The sequence below is a fragment of the Astatotilapia calliptera genome, chromosome 20, assembly GCF_900246225.1.
Source record: "Astatotilapia calliptera chromosome 20, fAstCal1.2, whole genome shotgun sequence".
Taxonomy (NCBI): domain Eukaryota; kingdom Metazoa; phylum Chordata; class Actinopteri; order Cichliformes; family Cichlidae; genus Astatotilapia; species Astatotilapia calliptera.
The window spans coordinates 13,673,208-13,694,101 of NC_039321.1; the positions used below are offsets into that span (position 1 = coordinate 13,673,208).

Here is a 20,894-nt window from a genome sequence, read left to right on the forward strand (position 1 = left end):
ACGGACACGTCACTGCAACTCCCCCTGGCTTCTGCTCCGCGGCTGCTGAGTGAGCCCTCATCTGGGACTCTCCTCAGCTCTTACTGGGACAGTGGCGCGGCTGCCCCTCTGTTGGTCTTCCTTGGTCTCTTGTGTTCTGGGGGCCTCTGGATGTCTGGAGTTTTGATCTCCTCCATACCTGCTTCATACCCTGGATGACGGGGCTGTGGCTCCCCACACTCCCTAGCAGATCGTTACATGGAGAAACCTTTGGAATGCAAGCATGCTGATCCACACAGGTATGCACACAGGTGTACACACGGGTATTCACAGACGCGGACTACAGCTTTCTTGGCTGCTGCCTCAAAGCACATTGTGCGCTGTCTATCTTGCGTGCTGCACAATATCGTTTATTATTTAGTATCTACTGATATCTACTGCTAGCTAGTTTATTGTGATGGTGCCGTTTTTTTTTATTATGTTGCTCTTTGTTGTTTGCTTTCTCTTCTGTTTTTTTTCTCCATACAGGTGACCCAGGTGTTTGTTTGTTTTTTTCTTTCTTCCCCCCCTTCTCACCGTCTCTTCTCCCCTTTGGTTTTCTTTCTCTCCCTCTCTTTCTTTCATTCTTTCTCCCTGTCCTATCCCCCAGTCATGTCTGTCCCGTTTGTAGCAACTGAAAATAAAATAAATTCATAATTATAATAAAGGTCAATCAAATGGACCAATATGGCAAGGCCATGATGATCCACTTGGTAAAATAAATCCGCTTGGCATCTTTCTTGGCCTTAAGACAACAATTCTGATGGCTAAAGATCCAAACGGGACACAAAAAAAATAAAAAATAAAAAATAATAATAATAATTAAAAAAACCAGACACATTACTGTAGAGACAAGCAAAATTTCAGGGCCTTAGTATGCTTTCCTGTTAGGCAATCACAAGCTTTTAGTGTAGATGCTTGTTTTAGTGCTATTAAATAATTTACTTGTGAGATTATTTTTTGCCCACTGCAGTGCAGACAGGCTTGGTTATAGGGCTCTGTGTGCCACGTGACCAAGTAGGAGGGAGTAGATAAGCCATATTAACTTGTTCAGTAACTACTTTTAAAGCAGTCCAGAAACTGCTAGCATTAGGCTGACTACAACATACTGCTATATCTGCTAATCACAATCTCTACCATGAGCAGCGTAGTCCAGAATCCCTATATCAGCCGAACACCAACATCTCGGGTAAGTATTGTTTTGGATACACTGATAATGAGAGGGAGAGAAAAAAACTTACGCTCCACAATGTTGCATTATGTAGCCTCTACAATAAAATACAATAGCCTCTACGTGTTCCATCATCATTACCATGAGGAGAGAGGCTTTTAAATTATTGAGTGACTGAGGATTTTCTGATGTAGGTCAGAGGTTTTTAAAAAATTGAGAGGGCAAAGATGATACTGTTTCTTTTATTTGTATGGTATGTATATTGTAAAGGTTGGATTGAGTTGTACTCAAGTATTGTACAGCTAAATTTTACTTTGTGTGGGTTCATGAAGTTAACAGTTGCAAGCTTGATACCCTCTCTTTGAGTAAAATTTGATTTCTAGAGCTTGGAAATATATCATGATAAAACACTCCTCATTTATGAGTTACATCTTTTTTGAATAGTGTCTTCTTTTGGCGTGGTCACTCTGGAGTCTCAGCAGCACAAGGAATATGCCGAACAGTTTGTTGTCAGCTTGTCTTTGTGTTTCTTGGTTTCACATTTACAAAACAACATGATTATCTTAGCTGCAATCCCAATTTTGGGAGTGGGGTGCTGTGTAAATATAAATAAAAATCTCAGAAACATAATTTTAATTAAAAAGGATAACTAGTTGAGGGGGGCAACTGGGAGCCCAGTGGTGGTTATGAAGTGCTGTGAGGGCCAGCAAGGAGGCCAGTCACAAAACCCTCCAGTGCTTTAGCTTGAAGTCAGCTTGAGTGGAGTGAAAGGATACCTGAAGAGACTTTGAAGAAGGAGTGAAACTGGACAGAAAATTGAAAGCAAGACGAATTGAAAGTAGAAACTGCACAGCAATATAAATGAAATATAATTGGGGAAAACTGTAGACAGTGTTTTTGATGGAACTAAAAGAAATGGGCTGAATGAAACAGGGTTTGGATACAGAAAAGCAAAAGCAAAAAGAGTGCTAACACCTAAATGGAAGAAAACAAGCTTACAGTAGGTTAAATTTTGTTCAGCGATGGATCACAAATGTCTATTTGTGCAGTGCCATTCCAGTGAAACCACAAATATATCTGCCTACAAAACATAGTAAATTTCCCCAGTCATTTATAATATGAGAATTTTTCTGGGAAAATGGCAGTTATTAGTGCCTTGAAACGCCTTTTGTTGTGATTTGGTGCTATATAAATAAAATAGAAATATAAATTTATTGACCTCAACAGTTAATACACACATTCTGAACTCCATATTTCAACACTTGAAACACTGCATGAAACTGACTGAGAAAAACTGGCTGACATAGGTTTTTCTTTCTTTCTTTTTTTTTTCAAATCCAACACACCTTTATCCCCACTCACCCATGAATTATTCAGTTTTAGCACTTGAATATTGAAAGCAGCATAGATTGAGTAGATACCAAGAAAAAAAAGCTGTGATTGTATTACAAACTTATATGCATGTGGGTGTGCTACAGTTTACTAAATGTATGATGATGTACTTAATACAGGGTTTTTGGACTCTTGTTTAATTTTTAAAAAAGTTGTCCTCTTACTTCTAGATGCCCAAACCTGGGACCAGTGGAGGGGTGGCACCTGGAGGTCGAGACAGTAATGGAATTTATCGAAGCGGTAGCATCAGCAGTGGAACTGGAGTGTCTGGCAAGATACTTTCCCTGTCATCAATGAGTGAGAGTGTGCACAGTGGCCTAAGCTGTTTGTTGTCAGAGCAAGCAATGGAGCAGGAAGAAAAGCAACAGCGCAGTCGCCACGTAGCAGATTATCAGCGCCTGAGAGAAGTTCGTGCAGCTGCTCAGCTCAAAAATCTCGAGGACTTCCTTAGGATGAACCACATTTCACTTAGGGACAGTGTGTCTTACACCACTGGCATGATTTACAGGTAAGATACACTTACAGATAATTTAGAAGAGATACTGTTAGTTTCTTATACTACCACTATAAAGGTAGACAATAAACTTATTATTGATCACCGGATTATTGTAAAGGTTGTTTAACATTATTCAATTATTGTAAACTGTTTTGGTGAGCAGGTATACTTTACATACAAGTACACATATGTTGTAATATTATTTGGCCTATTCTTGCTGTTGGTAAATTGATATACCTAATCAAGTTGAGAAAAATAAGAAAATAGGGACGCCAGATGTTATCTATATAAACAGAAGATAAATACCAATTCATTTCAATTCAGTTTTATTTATATAGTGCTAAATCACAACAACAGTTGCCTCAAGGCGCTTACATATGGAACTCCTTGTATGTTTATATAGCAACATGTATTCACATGTATGTATATTAAAGTTGTTAACCATCCATTGTCTAAAAAATAAGTGCACACTCAACACTCTTTGACCCGATGCTGTCCACTTCCCATTAGGGGATAAACCTTTTCTAATAAAAACTTTGTATACGAGAACATATAGTACCTGCATCATAGTAGAGGATTTCACAAGTTCCTTTCTAATATCATTACTATATATTTTTCATTATATGTTCCAAAATTTTCACTCACTAAAGTGTGTTTTGTGTATATGTTTTATATGCCAAACAAAGACTCACAACTTGGCTAGCCGCTTGAATAGGTATACCTGAGAAAGAGAAGGCAGGAGAATAAACCAGCTGTTCTCCACAGAACCATCCAAGGTGTACTTGGATGGCTCTCTTCCACAGCATGTCTTTTATCCTGTCTTCCTTCTCTCACCCCAACCGGTCACGGCAGATGGCTGCCTCTCCCTGAGCCTGGTTCTGTCGGAGGTTTCTTCTTGTTAAAAGGGAGTATTTCCTTCCCACTCTCGCCAATGTGCTTGCTGATAGGGGGTCATTTAATTGTTGTTTTTTTCTCTGCATGCATTATTGTAGGGCCTACCTCACCATAAAAGCGCCTTGAGGCAACTGTTGTTATGATTTGGTGCTGTACAATTAAAATTGAATTGAAATGAATTAAATAAGCTGACAACATGAGAACAGCACCACCAAGGCTGGATACTGAGCAATACTGGAACAGCATATGGGAGAAGGACCCAATCCATATTGGCAATGCTCAGTGGCTAGAGGACCTAAGAGCAGACAACAGCAACCTCCCCGAACAGGGTCCAGTAACCATCACAGTGGCAGATATCCAAGAGAGGGTCTCATAGCATGAGTTGGTCAGCACCAGGCCCCAACATGATTCATGCCTACTGGCTGAAGAAGCTGACTGCAATCCATGAGCATCTGGCAGGACAAATGAACCCACTGTTAGTCAATGAGAGACAGCGAGAATGGCTAACCAAAGGCTGGACAGTCCTGATCCTCAAGGATCCCCAGAGAGACTAGTCCCATCTAACTACCGGCCAATAACCTGCCTCAGTACCACATGGAAGCTCCTGTCAGGCATCATAGCAGCTAAGATTAACAGGCACATGGCCAAATACATGAGCGGAGCACAGAAAGGAATTTGTAGGAATACCAGTGAAGCAAACACCAGCTACACCTGAGACTACAAGAAGCCCTATGACTTGATGCCCCACACCTGAATCCTGGAATGCCTCAATCTGTACAAGATCAATAGAACCTTAAGAGCCTTAATCAGGAACTCGATGGGGATGTGGTATAGAACACTGGAGGCTAAGTTCAACCCAATATCACAAGATAGCATCAAGCGAGGGATCTACTAAGGAGATGCTCTGTTTCCACTGTTGTTCTACATAGGCCTGAACCCCCTCAGTGAGATCCTTTACAAAACAGGCTACAAATACCAAGTACGGAATGGACCTAAGGAGCTTGCAAAGAAAAGCGTCTGGACTTGTTTAAGTTGCTTGAAGACGTTTCACCTCTCATCCGAGAAGCTTCTTCAGTTCTAAGGTCAAATGGTGGAGAGTCCCAGATTTAAGCTCTGTGGGAGTAACCCACCAAGAGGGACAATGGACCCCCTAATGATCCTCTACCTAATCACATGAGCCAAGGTGTGAAAATGGGTGTAGGTCACAATCAGCCAAGGTTTCAGGTAAGCTCATTGTCAAACCTAGCCCCACCCTATCATGTGATTTCCTGAGGTCAGATGGCCCAGGATGTGAGTGGGCGTTAAGGCATCCTGGGCTAGGTTTCACAATGAGCTCACCTGGGACTCTCCACCATTTGACCCTAGAACTGAAGAAGCTTCCCAGATGAGAGGTGAAATGTCTTCAAGCAACTTAAAGAAGTCCAGACGCTTTTCTTTCCAAGCTCCTTAGACTACTATGACCTGGATGACTGAGAACCTTCACAGACATACGGAATGGACCAATTGTCAGCAAACTCCTGTACATGGATGACATCAAGCTGTATGCCAAGAGTAAATGAGACATTGATTCACTGATCCACACCACAAAGATCTACAGCAATGACATTGGAATGTCATTCGGACTGGAGAAGTGTAGTCAGATGGTAACGAGAGAGGGAAGGTAGTCAGAACTGAGGGGATCGAACTACTAGAAGCAACATTGCATACACTGAGGACAGTTACAAGTATCTGGGAATCACACAGGCAAATGGGAACCATTAGGAGGCCGCTAGGAAAGCTGCAGCCACCGAGTACCGGCACATACTTAGACAAGTCCTGAGGAGTAAGCTGAATGAAACGAAAGAGATCCGGGCTATCAACACCTACGCCCTGCCTGTGACCAGGTACCCTGTTGGGATAATAAGCTGGTGAGGAGATGGAAGCCACTGACATCAAGACAAGGAAGCTCCTGACCATGCATGGAGGGTTTCACCCCAAGTCCACCACCCTGAGACTGTACGCTAAGTGGAAGAAAGGAGACCAGGACTAGTCAGTGTCAGTACCACGGTCCAGACTGAGACAACAAACATCTATGAATCCACTAGGAAGATGGCAGCTGACCTCAGCAGCACAGAGGCGCTAATCATGGCAACACAAGATCCATTGAGAATGGGGTCTACAGCACCAGACAAGAGCCCAAGTGCAGGCTGTGTAAAGATGCCTCTGAGACAATCCAGCACATAATAGCATTGTGCCAGGTGCTAGCAAGTGTTACTGGCCCCACTATGGTGGGCGTCAGCCAGAATACAATCCTGTAAAACAAGAGAGAAAGTGAACACAGGAGACATGCTGTCATTTGCCTGGTCAGTCTTGCCAGAATTTATTCATACAACACAAGCATATGTTCTCCACTCTTTTTGTAACTCAATTTCACCAGAACTGCTCATTCCCTCAAATAGCTCGTTTTCCACCAGTGCATTTCAATATTAAGCCACACTACTGGCATAAAACAACAAAAGCTTGAAATGAATGAAACAAATGACAAATGCACCTCTTTCCCCTTAAAACTGATAAATAAAATAATTCACATCATCAACGTTGTGTCTTATCATAGAAAGGAAACTTTACCTTCAACATTACTGCACTTCTTGTCCTTGCCAGCATTTTTGTTAGCTGTAGCTCTTTTGCTTTATATGTATTTTTCAGGCTAGTTAGATTCTAACATTGAAACAGCAAGTTTCCACATGACTTCAGGCTGGCCCGGAACACTTTACAGACACGTTATACAAAACATTTGTCATGGACACAAAACTACAAGTTTATCAGGAACTGTAAACCCAGCCGGATTGGTGCGTCTTATTATTATATGGAGACGAGCGCAGTTGCAACAGCTTGCTAGCATTACCCAGGCATACAGCTTAGCTATTACATTCCACAGAGCTAAAGTAGTTTGCATAGCGAAAGTGACATATATCACATATCACACAGCCGTCTTATGTCATGAAAGAATAAGTATCACAGTGTCCAGCTGTGTATTTCTTTATGGTTTTGACCACATTACTGACCTGTAAAACAGGAGAGAAAGTGAACACAGGAGACACGCTGCTGTTGGCCTGGTCAGTCTAGCCAGAATGATAAGCTTATGGCAGCTATGCACCCGACTCAGTTCCCAATAGTGGTGTGTGGATCGATACTGAAATATCGATTCTTCCGATACCAGTAATTTATGTTCTAGAATCGATTCTCATATTAAAATATCAATATTTTAGTACTTTGGGGTAAATTTGTAGTTTATAATTAACAGGAGCCCAATGGAAAGAAACTATATCATTTGGATCGTCTAAATTGGAAGGAACTACTTCCTCTTACGCCTTTCATAGTCATACATATACAGCTGTATAAATGTGTTGCAGGCAGCCCCTGGCGTGCACACTCACAACAATGACTGAGCGTGAACGGAGTCCTGTGTGGACGTATTTTACCTCCACAAACAGTCAAAACGCAGTTTGCGATACATGTGGCAAGACAGTGAGGTGTTGTGGCAACACCACTAACCTTGTTAAACACCTCACAGTAAATCATATCACAGAATATGATGAGCGTATGTTGAGGCCAACTGAAGAGGAGGAGAGGGATAGGAGAGGGTGCTGCAATATTAAGCAATAAGAACAAGTAGTCTGATGTCCTGTAATCATTATGAAGCTATATTATTATTACAATTACATAATACAATTATATATGAAATACAATGAAACATTAAGTTTTTTGTACAAAGTATCTGTATCGGATCAGTATCGTCGATACCACCCTGAATTTTTCTTGGTATCGTATCGGAAAAGAAATCAGTGGTATCGCACATCGCTAGTTCCCAAAGCACACTGCTGCCCCCTACTGTCCAAAGTGTTATAGACTCTCCTGGCAACAGAGTACTTGCATGACATTGTGGACTTAAATTCCACCAATAAACCAGCAACATAAAACATGCATAATAATCTCCATATATCACACCACTTAACTCAAAATTGTGACCACATATTTGTGTGGATCACACAAGCAGGGCATACATTGAATGCCATGTATGGATTCCACGTATGACCACATCCTGGGAACATCTGTGCCGAGTATAGCCTGGAAGTCCCTAGATCAAAATGGGAGACACCGCCTAGGGTAGTCAAGAATGCATGAAATGGACAAACTGGTGATTGCTAACCAAACGGACATAGTAGTGGTGGACAAGCAGAGGAAAACATCCATAGTTAAAATAGAGTAGTGATACAGAATGACAGAAACTTCAGGAAGAAGGAACATGGGAAGCTGGAGAAGTACCAAGGACTCAGAAAAGAGCTTAAGAAGATGTGGGGGGTAAAGGAAACAGTTGTGCCAGTGGTAGTTATCGCACTCGTGCAGTGACCCCCAAGATAGACTAGTAACTCCAGTAGATCTCAGGGACAACATCTGAGATCTTTTTTCAAAAGTAGAACTGATCACGTCTAGTCCTCTCTCCATATTTACAATAATAATAGTCATCTTATTTCATGACAACCTTACCTTTATATAACCTTAGCTTTTATAACTACTGTACGTATGATTAGTTAAGCTAATGTTAGGTACTCAACTGCTGTTAGCTATTCTAGCATTAGTGGTGTAAGTTGATAGTATGTGGCATAAGTTAATGACTACCAGAGAAACTGTCCTAAATATAACTTAAGGAATAAAAACGTTTTTTTCTTACCTTGCATTCATACAACAGTATGTAGAATGTGGGTTTGATTCCAAATTTAGAGTTATAATCGATTGGTTTATACAAGCAGATGGTGCCCCACTTCTTTTTTGTCTTTATCCAGGGATAAAATAGAAAGTCCAGACTCCCAGAAGGCAGCAGTCTGCCATCTAGGTCTGGCTATCATCGATTTTATTATGGTGGAAGCAAAACAACAAACGTAAGAGGGAATTAATGAGGATGTTTATCAAATGTGAAGCGCAGTTTTGATCTTCATTTGTTGCTGGTTCAGTGAATTTTGATTGGAGACTGACAAAATAGTGATGTGTCGGTCGCAAACAAAATGGCTCTTAGAGCCGGGTCTTTGACGTGAACGACGTGAGTCGGCTCCTTATCGTGAGCTGTGGGGTTTTTTTCTTATTCCTTCTCTCATCCTCTCTCGCACTTTTTTCCGCTTCACTCCACACGCGAGTCTTGTGTTTTGTGCTGGGAAGAGGGGGAGGGGCGGTAGTTACACTGGCAGTAGCACAGGAACAGAGCGGGAGGGAAAGAGAGAGAAAGAGAGCCAGGGACACCAACGTCACATTAGAAAGGTATAGTAATCATCCACAACTATTTTCAGTTGCAGATGATAAAGGATTCAGAAAGTTTATTCATGCAGGCTCATATGACAGAGAATATGCATGTTCTTTTTGTTTTCATATTTTAATTTATATTTAATTGTGTTGTGGTTTGCAGCATTTTGTGTTTTGTGTTTCACTTTAAATTTGTTTAAAAGGAAAAAGCTGAAAATGTAAATAGTTAAAAGTTGAAATGTGAATAGTTGGTTTTTGTATTATATGATTTATTTATTACATTTTATGTGGAGTGAATAAATAAAAGTATATTTACGGTGGCCCCTAGAGACAAAGCACTTACAAACACGTACGCACTTCGAAGCACGTACAAACTCAAAAACACGTAAAAACTCAGAAGCACATAAAAACTCAAAACACGTGCAAAACACAAAAGAAGTGCTCCAGGATGCTAGGCGCAGTGTTGAGCTTTTGTTACCTAGTGGCTACACAAGCCAGCAAGTACCAACGACCGGATTTGGTGTGTGGTAGTAACAGGTAAATGAACATTTTTTAAAAATTATTTGAATATATATGAGTGCTTGTGTATAAATACACAAACAATACACATATGCTTTCAATTGTGTAATTTAAGTCAGCGGTCCCCAACCTTTTTTGCGCCACGGACCGGTTTATGCCCGACAATATTTTCACGGACCGACCTTTAAGGTGTCGCGGATAAATACAACAAAATAAAACTAGTACCGGTACCGAAAAAAAGCCGACCCTCGTCAGTGTAACCCCAGCTCTGAAGTGTTTTCACAGCGATTTACCTTACTATCCCTTCGTGTCTCTGTGTACAGATTCCCTGGACCTACCCCTGTGTTACCCGAGTGAGTGGAGTGTGAAGAGGAATGGACGGAGTGTGTGTGTGTGTGTGTGTGTGTGTGTGTGTGTGTGTGTGTGTGTGTGTGTGTGTGTGTGACTATCGGCGTCTTTCCCGTTCGTGTGTGGACCCCCGGAGCCCGGCTTTCCCCTCACTTTTGTAAATAATCACCTGGTGTATCATAATAAAGACTCTTGTGCTTTCAAGACCTAGAGCCTGCGCGTGAGTCCGTTCAGTCCCGTTGTGACAATAACGCTGAAAACCGATAAAAACCCTGAAAACCATACATTTCACACCTGAGCCTCAACTCTCGCGGCCTGGTACCAAACGACTCACGGACCAGAACCGGTCCGAGGCCCGGGGGTTGGGGACTGCTGATTTAAGTGATCTAGGTAGCTCTGTTTTGGAAGTTCAGTTAATGCTAGAAATGTGTTTTGGAGTTTGTTAGTGTTTTGGAATTTGTACGTGCTTTGTCTCTAGGGGCCACTGCATATATATAAACATATATAAATAAAACCACTTTTTTTTTACATTAGTAATTACTTTTGTGCATAATTTTATATTATTGTTAATAATAAATTAATTAAAGCAACAAGACAACCTGAAGAGCCGGTTCTGAGCCGAAAGACCCGGCTCTTTTTAGTGAGCCGAGCCGAAAGAGCCGGTTCTCTAATAAGAGCCGGAAATCCCATCACTATGACCAAACATGCAGCATCAGAATCTGTGAGATGTCAGCTTTCAGACCTGATGGCAGGTCTGCGTACGTGCCATCAGGTGAATGATCCACGCTTTGTGTTTACATCTTTGTGCGAAATCCATTTACCTGCTCTCATTTGCTGTTTTAGCTGTTTGGTTGTTGCTGAAATAGTTTTGTGAGCTTTAACCTGAGATTGTTGGGTTTCTGGCAAAATATATTTATATTTAAAAATCGATTCAGGATTTAATTAATCAATATTGCGTTATTTAAGCTAAAATCGATTTGAATTGGAAAACTGATTTTCTAAACCCACCCCTACTGCCAATTACTGGCAGCCGGCTCTTTGCAGGCTGTTTCCAACTATGCTGATTAAAGAGAAACTACCACAGGTTTTTTATAGGTAATAATGCACACTTTTTAGGTTGCTTCAATAAATATTAGAGATGGCACGATACCACTTTTTTATGTCCGATACCGATATCATAAATTTGGATATCTGCCGATACCAATATGAATCCGATATAGTGTGTTTGAATCAACAAAACTGTTTTTTAAAATATCTTGCTGCATTTTGTATAAGTTCATACTCAAGTTTAAAACAACAACTACACTAAAGCTATTCTGTTATACCTGTATGCAAAAAAAAATATTTCATAGTTCAGCAATACTGATCAATCTAATAAACTTAAACCTACACCATCTTCCCTATTCTGGTATTTTAAAGAGTACTTAGCGTAAATATTAAGCAACCTAACTAATAGGGTTCCAACTCCCAGCAACAACAAAAATAAATAAATAAAAAATAGGGAACCACCCTCTACCTCATGATGCTTAATCGACGTAATCAACCTTAATTTGATGCAGTGTGGAAAAAAATGCACAGAAATAAATTATTTTTCAATATATTAAAATATTAAATAGATTCAACATCTTTCTTCAACAAAATTGCAGACTGCACAGATGGTACCTTCCCAAAGGAAAAAGTACTATAGCTTACTAGGGTATATATATTAGACTTAATAGTTACTATATACAGTAATTGACTTCTATTCATTTTGCATCAAATTAAAACTTTGGGTGTCAGATAATTATTTATTAAAAGCTAGACATTTTAAATGAGAATAAGAAAGAAAAGTATGTCTTTGTGCCTCCTTTTCCCTGTTAATGCCCTATCGGCCCCCCTGGCTAAACTGTGTATCCGCAGATACACAGTTTAGATCCGCCCCTGCACAGTTACCAGCGTCAGCTACGTAGAAAAAGATCCTGGTGTAGAAAGTAATATTAAACAAATTCTAACAACAGCTTAAACGTGCTGCTGTTGTTTATCCGCTGGTTTCCTCTTTCTGGTGCAAAGTGGGCCAAAAACAAACAAGACAGACGGACTCGCAACAGAAAAGCCGATCAGCTGATCATTAAGCAATTTCATGATTGAAGTAGCAGCAAGAAGAGGCAGTCGCTCCATATATCGTTTGTTAAGCTTAACGCAGGAATACTTTACAAACATTCAGAGATGGACTTACACACTTGCTTTACTTCTCTTGGGATAACTTTGTCGGAGATGAAATGCCGGGTTGCTAGCGAAGCTCCACATGCTATCCAGACCACCGACAGGTCCCGCATGCCACAGCCGCTCTATCACGTGATGCATACTGCTCCGACGTGCTAACGTTCTGAGGCGAGTTACGGCGTGTTGCAAGTTTTGTGAGGAGCTTTCGTGATATTTAATGGATCGGATTACATTTTTTATTTTTCTCCGATATCCGATCCAGTAATTTAGGTCAGTATCGGACCAATACCGATACGTAATATCGGATCGGTCCATCTCTAATAAATATTAATATGTTATTAAATAGAAACCGTCAGTTTTGCATTTTGCAGCTCTGTTTTCCACTTATTACACAGAAACTACCAGGTAATTGAGTGGTAATAATTTAGAAACTACCAGATTATGACATTCTTGTGCATTGTGTGTGTGTGTGTGTGTGTGTGTGTGTGTGTGTGTGTGTGTACTATTGCCACTTTATTATTGAGCTGTAATAGGAAATGTTACCAAACTTTTTTTATATACATAAAATATACATTTTTTTTCTCATGCACTTGGTCAGTGATCACCACTCTCATGCTTTCAATAGAATAAGTTGCTCATTTAACATGAGTGAAACTGTGACAGAGCATATTGGCACAGCTCAGACAGTATCCAACTGGACAGCTTCATACCCTGTTCTAAGGTAACAGATGCTGCCTTTTCTGTATTCTCAGTATTTTTGCTTCTTTGGGAACTTTTAAAATAACACTTTAAAATAATGGAAATTCAACAGACATTTCCTGTAATTAAAAGAGTTCAAGAGATAGGAAGCTCAAGTTAGAAGCTTGAGATAGAAGTTCAAGCTCCTCTTGAGCTTCTATCACACACACACACACACACACACACACACACACACACACACACACACACACACACACACACACACACACACACACACACACACACACGCCCTCTTACAGCATCCATAAGTGACTGAGACTCTCTTCTAGACACCCACAGGCACAATGTACATTTCATATTTTTAATTTAAATAGTTCAGATTGTCTATTTTATTTAATTCATTTAATGTACATAATTCACCCACTTGCTGCACTCAATGCCACTTACTGCACATAGTGCCCCCCATGTATATATTCACTTAATGTATATAATGTTCTTCTCTCCCCTTTTGCACAGTCGAGGAGTGTGTCAGGATACATTTCACTGCATGTTGTACTTGTATAACTATGCATGTGACAAATAAAGAATCTTGAATCTATCTTGAATCTTGAGTTTCAAAGTGTTCATGTATGTATTTTGTTACAGTTTTTATGGTAAATAAATCTATTCCTACTGCTTATTATTTCTTCTTTGTTAACAGAAATCTTGGTAAATCAGGGCTCAGAGTATCCTGCCTTGGATTAGGTAAGTATGGTATATATGGAACATATACAAATTTAAGGTGTATTCTGTATTCAGTTTTCTTTAAAATGACAAAATACCCGGTATTCCCTTGATACTGTGTGATAAGTCATAAAAATGTGAATCATTTTAAAAGAAATGTTTTACCATGTTAATTATGACGGTTCAGTATGTCCATTTTCAATTTATAAACTATGGCTGTAGTGATGCTAGCACATTTTAGCAGCTCTGGTAACCTTATTGATGTGATAAATATGAACAGATATTCTTTCTCTGACTTTTTGGATCAACAACAAGTACTGTAGAAGTTTTGTCTCGTCTCTATCTTGTATCTACTTACTTTTAAGAAGTGTTGAGACATCCAGCAGTTGATGTCATTAGTGCAGCTTATTAATTTGTGGATGGATTTTTTATCATCAGAGGAAAGTGATAAGTAATACTGTGTAATGTAATGGACCGAGGACTGACACAACTGATTGAATTTTTCATTTGTGCAGAACTAAAATTGCGAATTGAAAAATAAAAACTGTTGAGCTGTTGAAATTATTTTTAAAACAGTGAAATACAGATGGGGATGGGGTTGAGTAAAGAGGTATAAGACTTGATGAATGACTGCTTCTTTAGGATTTACAGGTTAGAATGTGAGCATTGAGCCTGTGGCAGTAATTAGATCATTATGTGAGGGAGTGCTAGATAGATTACTATGAGAGGCTAAGATATTACACAAGACACCAATTCATCACACCTATTTGTTGAAAGAAATTCAGTTGGTATGTTTTTGGAGGCATTAAACAGTTTATCAGTGGATGAAGACAAAAAAATGGAATAGACTGGATTTTATTGATCAATTGGGAGATGTAGGATTGTCTGGCTGATTTGATTCCATTGTTGGAGAAGTAAAGTGCATTATTTCTTTTTTTTATTAATTTATGATGATGATGATGATGATTATTGCATCATTCTGTAGGATCTCCAGCAGTGTCTGTTTACCACGTTTACCTTTACATTGTTTCTCTAGGGTGCTTTTGATGAACCACATTCATTAATAGTTTTGACAGGGGCAATGTGGTCAATCATTTGATAAATGGTACTACAGAATGTGTCCATCATTTCATCACATAATTACAGTAGTGTACACTTTGAAAACTCACTGATGAATAAATTCAGCTTTGCTGTCATTGATATGATGCTTATTGACAAATCAATTTGTATTTGTTTTTGACAGATGAATAAAATATTTATGAAAAGAGAAAAATAGCTCACCAATTTCTTCCAGGAAGCCGTGTCTCAGTCTGGGAGGATGATATATAGTAAGCAGTAATACAGCAGGAGAAACTGACGTTATAGAATAAATCGACGAAATAGAATTATTAAATCTACATAACTAAATATTTAAAACTCAGATAATTTTCAAGTAGCAAAGTTTTACAATAAAAAAATTTGTTGTTATAAATCACATTGCCCCTCTTGTTTTTATGGATGCAATGTTCAAAAGTGTAATTGGTGGGTGATGCTTCAATCAGCTCTATATTTCCAGTGTCATGAAGCCAGGTTTCAGTAAGAAGCAGTCTGGTCCTGGGCCGGGACCACCTGATCATCTTGCATAACATGTGCAGGCTTAAGTCTGTCAACAGAGACACCCTCCTGCCAACCGCCAAAGTCCAAAAAGAAATGTTTTTCGCCCAGTTTAAGAACGCTGTGTGGCCCGTCATATGGTGGACACAGTCCTATGGGCATCATGCCTGACGAAAACGAAACGAGCAAAGTCCAACGACCTCAGAACAAAAGTGTCAGGCAGGCAGTGGTGCACAGGACCAGGAACAGGAAATGAGTGTCTTGGGGGGCGAAAAGGCAACATAGAGGTATCGAAACACGGGGGGGGGGGCTCTCATGTAGTGATGTTCGATTCGTGAACGAATCGTTCAATACTTGAGAATCACTTTACTGACTCGTGAATCATGATTCACAAGCCCAACTGACTCACTGACTCATCCCTGTTGCTGTTAGCAAACTAATTCCATTAGTAGAAATATATCTAGCTTATAATTAAAATTGTGGGGGAAAAACAACAGCCAGTTTCGTAACAAAAGCATTTCTGCTCTGAACTGGAAGAAAAAACCCTGAGTAGAAGCTCACATCAAGAAAATAGCTCCTCGGTTCAGAGTAGCATCGCGCTGCTAACATGCTAACAACACATTTGAGCTACTCACCCCCTCGCTTCCTGTGCTGAATCGTAAGCATAAGCGAATCACTCAGGACGCGCTCACCCCCTCCCTCCTGTGTTGAATCAAAGAGCGAGCGAACGAATCACTCACTCACTCACTCACTCACTCACTAACCCCCTCCCTCCTGTGCTGAATCAATGAGCGAACCAATCACTCAGGACCAGTGTTGGGACTAACGCGTTATTAAGTAACGCGTTACAGTAACTACGTTATTATTGTGGTAACGAGCACGGTAACTAGTTATTATGCCAAAATCAGGAACGCGTTACTCGTTACTGGGATTTAGATAGGGTCGTTACTCGTTACTTCGTGTGGTGGCATCGCGGAGTTTCCACAGATTCAGTAACATTAGCAAGTGGTGGAGGCAGCAGGTGGATGAAGGAAAAGGGACGCAGAAGGAAAAGAGACCCGAGGCGGCCGCCGGTCCAAGTGTGAACTGAACTTCAGGTAAGAAGTTATGACCTGCAGTCTCTCTGGGTCAGATATAAACCAAGCTTAGGTGGAGTTTATTTTCGTTATTCTGACTTTTTCCGTACTGCGTGCTAGCTAGCATGACGGAGTTTCTACACAGCTGGGTGGTGCTATGAAGTTAATGATGTTGAACCTTAATTTGTTCATAAGTTATTAGAGTTGCCAGCCGTCCCGTCTGGTATTCAGAGAAAATATTACTTATTTCTTATTGAGGTGAAAAGGAACAGTTTGTCCCGTAATTCAGCTACAATGAAAAAGGCACAAAGCTGGAGTTATTCTGTGTCTTTACGCTGCACAGCTGCCTCTTCTTCTCTCATTCTCCCCCCTCCCTCTCCCGTTTCTACTTCAATCATGAAACTGATCAATGATCAGCTGATCGGCTCTCTTGTTTGTTTATCGCCCACTTTGCGCCGAAAGAGGAAACCAGCGGATGTCGCGCTAAACAACAGCAGCACGTTTAAGCTTGATCAGCTGCTGTTAGAATTTATTTAATATTAATTTCTAGTATCAGCTGATGTTTGCTGGAGCCACAGCTGTAAAAAAAAAGCTGCTGGTCATGATATGGTTTGGTTATCTGGTGAGAGGGAAACATGAAGATGAAACCAGGAGATGTCCTTACTGGATCATCAGAGCTGAGCAGGTGATGGAGAAACAGGTTTACCTTTTAGATGACATGAATGAGTTGAAGGGAAGTTATGAACTGTTTCTGAGAGACAAATAACCCCAGGATCCTTTTTTAGGTAGCTGACAGCTGGTAACTGTGCAGGTGCGGATCTAGCAAAGTGTGGCCAAGGGGGCATGTAGGGCATTAACAGGGAATGGGGGGCACAAAGAAATACTTTACTTTCTTATTCTCATTTAAAATGTCTAGCTTTTAAAAAATAATTATCTGAATCTTACAACAAACGATTGATAGATTGATGCATATATACCATCAAAACAGTGAACATCACTGTCACAACAGTGTTTGTTTTCATTCAAAGGCTTTATGATTTTTCCTATAATGGTGGGCCAGTTTCTAGTCAAAATGCCCGGGCCAATTTTCTTTCCCATTCCAGCCCTGTATGCAGCTCATCTGCAGTCTGGTGTTACCTACATCTTCCTATTCAGAAGGCAGAATTTCTGAGTTCTGAGTACAATCGAAAGCACTACGACTGCAGTTTTTGTGTTGGATGTAAAAGGCGCACATGACTCTGTGACGTAGGCTAGAATCATGGCAGCAGTCAATGACGGTCCAGGCGTGGGATTTCTCTCGTGGAAATATGCACGTTATCATATCCTTTCTATTGGTAGGTGGCACAGTGCACTTGTGGCAAGTAAGCAAGCTAGAAGACTGGCAAAGTTATGGAAGAAACACATTAACAAGAGAATTCTGAGTAAAACCAAAGTTACTTTCCCTAGTAACTAGTTACTTTGAAAGTAACGAGTAACTTGAAGTAACTGAGTTACTTTTGAGAGAAGTAACTAGTAATGTAACTAAGTTACTATTTTAAAGTAACTTACCCAACACTGCTCAGGACTCACTAACCCCCTTCCTCATGTGCTGAATCAAAGAGCGAGCGAACGAATCACTCACTCACCCCCTCCCTCCTGTGCTGAATCATAGAGCGAGCGAACGAATCACTCACTCACCCCCTCCCTCCTGGCTCACAGCTTCTTATTCTTCTTGGTTGGCAAACAATGTTAAGGCGCATTACCGCCCCCTGGCTCACAGCGCAGTGGACATTTAGATGAGAAAATATATATTTGACACACTTAAGGAAAATACTAATAAAATACAAATAAACAAAATAAATGTTTATTAAGCAATTTTGATAGGAAGTTGCTTAATGTCAAAGGAGCTTGCAAAGAAAAGCGTCCAGACGCTTTCCTTTGCAAGCTCCTTTGACTACGATGACCTGGATGACTGAGAACCTTCACAGACGTAGAAGTTGCTTAATTTTAGAAATGTTTTTGCTCTTTTTTCTCTATAAAATAGTTTTGGTTTTTTTTTTTAATCATTCATCTTAGCAGTGGGATTTACATGAAAAGCGAAACAAATTAAGTTTGAGTGAAAATGTAAAATTTTGGCACTCTCTGGTCAACTGACTCAGTGAATCAAATGACTCAAAAATCTGATTCACTTTGGTGAGTGACTCATTAATACTCGATTCAGTAAAAAGAATCAAATTTACCATCACTACTCTCAGGTAAGAATTTCCCGGGGACCCGGAGGGGCTGGCCGAGGGAGACCCCGAGGTCTTCTTTAACCGCACTACTCAATCCCAGTAAAACCCACGGAAGACGGTCGACCCAGTCGCCACCTGTTAAGGAAGCCCAGAGCACGGCCTTCCCGTTAGCTTGCGGGTGGTATGCTGTGGTGCGGTGGACCTTGACCCCCAGGCCATCAGCCATGGCAGACCAAAGCTCAGAAACAAACTGGGGGGCCCTGTCTGAGGTAATGTCAGCAGGGGGACCGAAACGCGAAACCCACGTTGACAAAAATGCTCTGGCCACTGTCACCGCTGTCGTGGACACAGGGGTACCGCCTCCGGCCACCTGGTCGTGCGGTCCACCACAGTCAAAAGGTCCGTGAAACCCTGTGACTGCAGCAAGGGACCAACCAGGTCCACATGAACGTGATCGAAACGCCTACCGGGGACACGGAATAGTTCGAGGGGTGCCTGCGTGTGCCGGTTGATTTTCGAGTGTTGGGATGGGATACAAGCTGCCGGCCATTATTTCACCATTTTGCGAAGGCCCGGCCAAACGAACCTGGCGCTGACCAGCTTGACCGAGGCCCGGACGCTGGGATGAGAGAGGGCGTGCACCGAGTCAAAAACACGACAACGCCATGAAAGGGGAACCACCGAGCGGGGGCGGCTGGTGGAGACATCGCAAAGCAGGTGTGGACCGCCGTCCCACACAGAGGTGTCCTCCAGCAAGAGGCCCGTTTTCGTTGACTGAAGGGCAAGGATGTCCGGGTCAGCACGTTGTTCAGCGGACATGGCAGCGTAGTCGATGCCGACATACACCAGAGAAACCAACACGCGTGGGAGACAGTCAGCGACTGGATTGGACTTACCAGTCACATGCTGAATGTTTGTGGTAAACTCTGAAATGGCCACCAACTGGCATTGCTGACATGCGCTCCATGGGTCAGAGACCTTGGACATGGCAAAAGTCAAAGGTTTGTGGTCAACGTACGCAGTAAAGTTGCGACCCTCGAGGAAAAAACAAAAATGTTGTGTTGCGAGGTGCAGGGCCAGCAACTCCCTGTCAAAAACACTGTACTTGCGTTCGGCATCCCGGAGCGTACGACTGAAAAAGGCCAGCGGTTGCCAGAGACCTGAAACCAGCTGCTCCAACAAGGCAACCCAAATGGGCAACATCAATATATCATCCAGGTAAACAAAAACGAACGGCAGCCCGCGCAAAACGGAGTCCATCAGCCGCTGAAAGGTCTGGGTGGCACCTTTCAGGCCAAATGGCATGCGCAAAACCTGGTGATACCCCCGCACCAAGTCAATTTAAGAAAAAAATCGAGGTTCCGGCGAGATTGGCCGAAAAATCCTGAATGTGGGGGATGGGGTAACGGTCATTCTCCGTGGCATTATTTCAACGCCGGAAATCTCCGCATGGCCGCCACCGAGCGACCGATTTGGGCACTATGTGAAGCGGAGAGGCCCATGCACTGTTCGAACGCTGTACAATGCCAAGGCGCTCCATGGCTGCAAACTCTTCCTGAGCGACGGACAGTTTCGCGGGGTTGAGCCGGCGCCTCAACCCTGTGCTTCGTTACCGTTAGGGTAAGACAGCGATGGAAACTCTAAAAGCAAACGCTGAAAAGCAACCCCGGAGGTCACTACATTAGCCCGAATGAGGGGCTCGGCGGCCCGAGTAAAACAGGGTAGCGAAGAAAACGAGAGAGCACAAACATACTGTGGATGCAGGGGCGGAGGACAGAAGAGGGAGACAGTGAGACGGTGGTGGCCTAAAGAGAGAAGGAGGTATAAGCTGTGTCTCCCATCTATTATATTGGGGAACGTTCTGTCACTAGCAAACAAGATAGATGAGCTAACAGTGCTAGCATGGAGTCAAAGGGAATATAAGGAGTGTAGCTTGATGTGCTTCACTTAATCAAGGACGCACCAGGATACTCCTGATGAAAACTTATCCTTGAAAGACTTCCACACTGATCAGACCAGGGGGTTTGTGATTCTTGTTAACAACAGAGAGTGTAACCTTGCTCATATAACAATCAAGGAGCGGATTTATTTTGTCTGCCTTTCTTTGCTGTCAAATAAATTAGTTTAAGGACTTTAAAAAGTCTGTGTTTTGTGTCTGCCTTTGGGCCCATCCTCACTTCGCTCATGACAGTACAACCTGGCCAGTCATGGACCCAGCAGATCCAATATTTGCAGCCATTAAGTCACACGGGGTGCTTTGTCGGGCTCACACAAGC

At 41.6% G+C, this 20,894-nt stretch overlaps 1 protein-coding gene across 2 annotated transcripts in view; it reads left to right on the forward strand.

Moving 5' to 3' along the window:
* Positions 1-1,100: 1,100 nt before the first annotated feature.
* Positions 1,101-20,894, forward strand: part of LOC113013133 (voltage-gated potassium channel subunit beta-2-like) — a 250,829-nt gene continuing 231,035 nt past the window's right edge. For both annotated transcript variants that reach the window (XM_026153785.1, XM_026153786.1), the window contains exons 1-3: positions 1,101-1,207; positions 2,752-3,089; positions 13,714-13,757. In XM_026153785.1, coding sequence (XP_026009570.1) covers positions 1,157-1,207; positions 2,752-3,089; positions 13,714-13,757 — 433 coding nt within the window. In that variant the 5' untranslated portion in view covers positions 1,101-1,156. The remainder of the gene's footprint in view (positions 1,208-2,751; positions 3,090-13,713; positions 13,758-20,894) is intronic.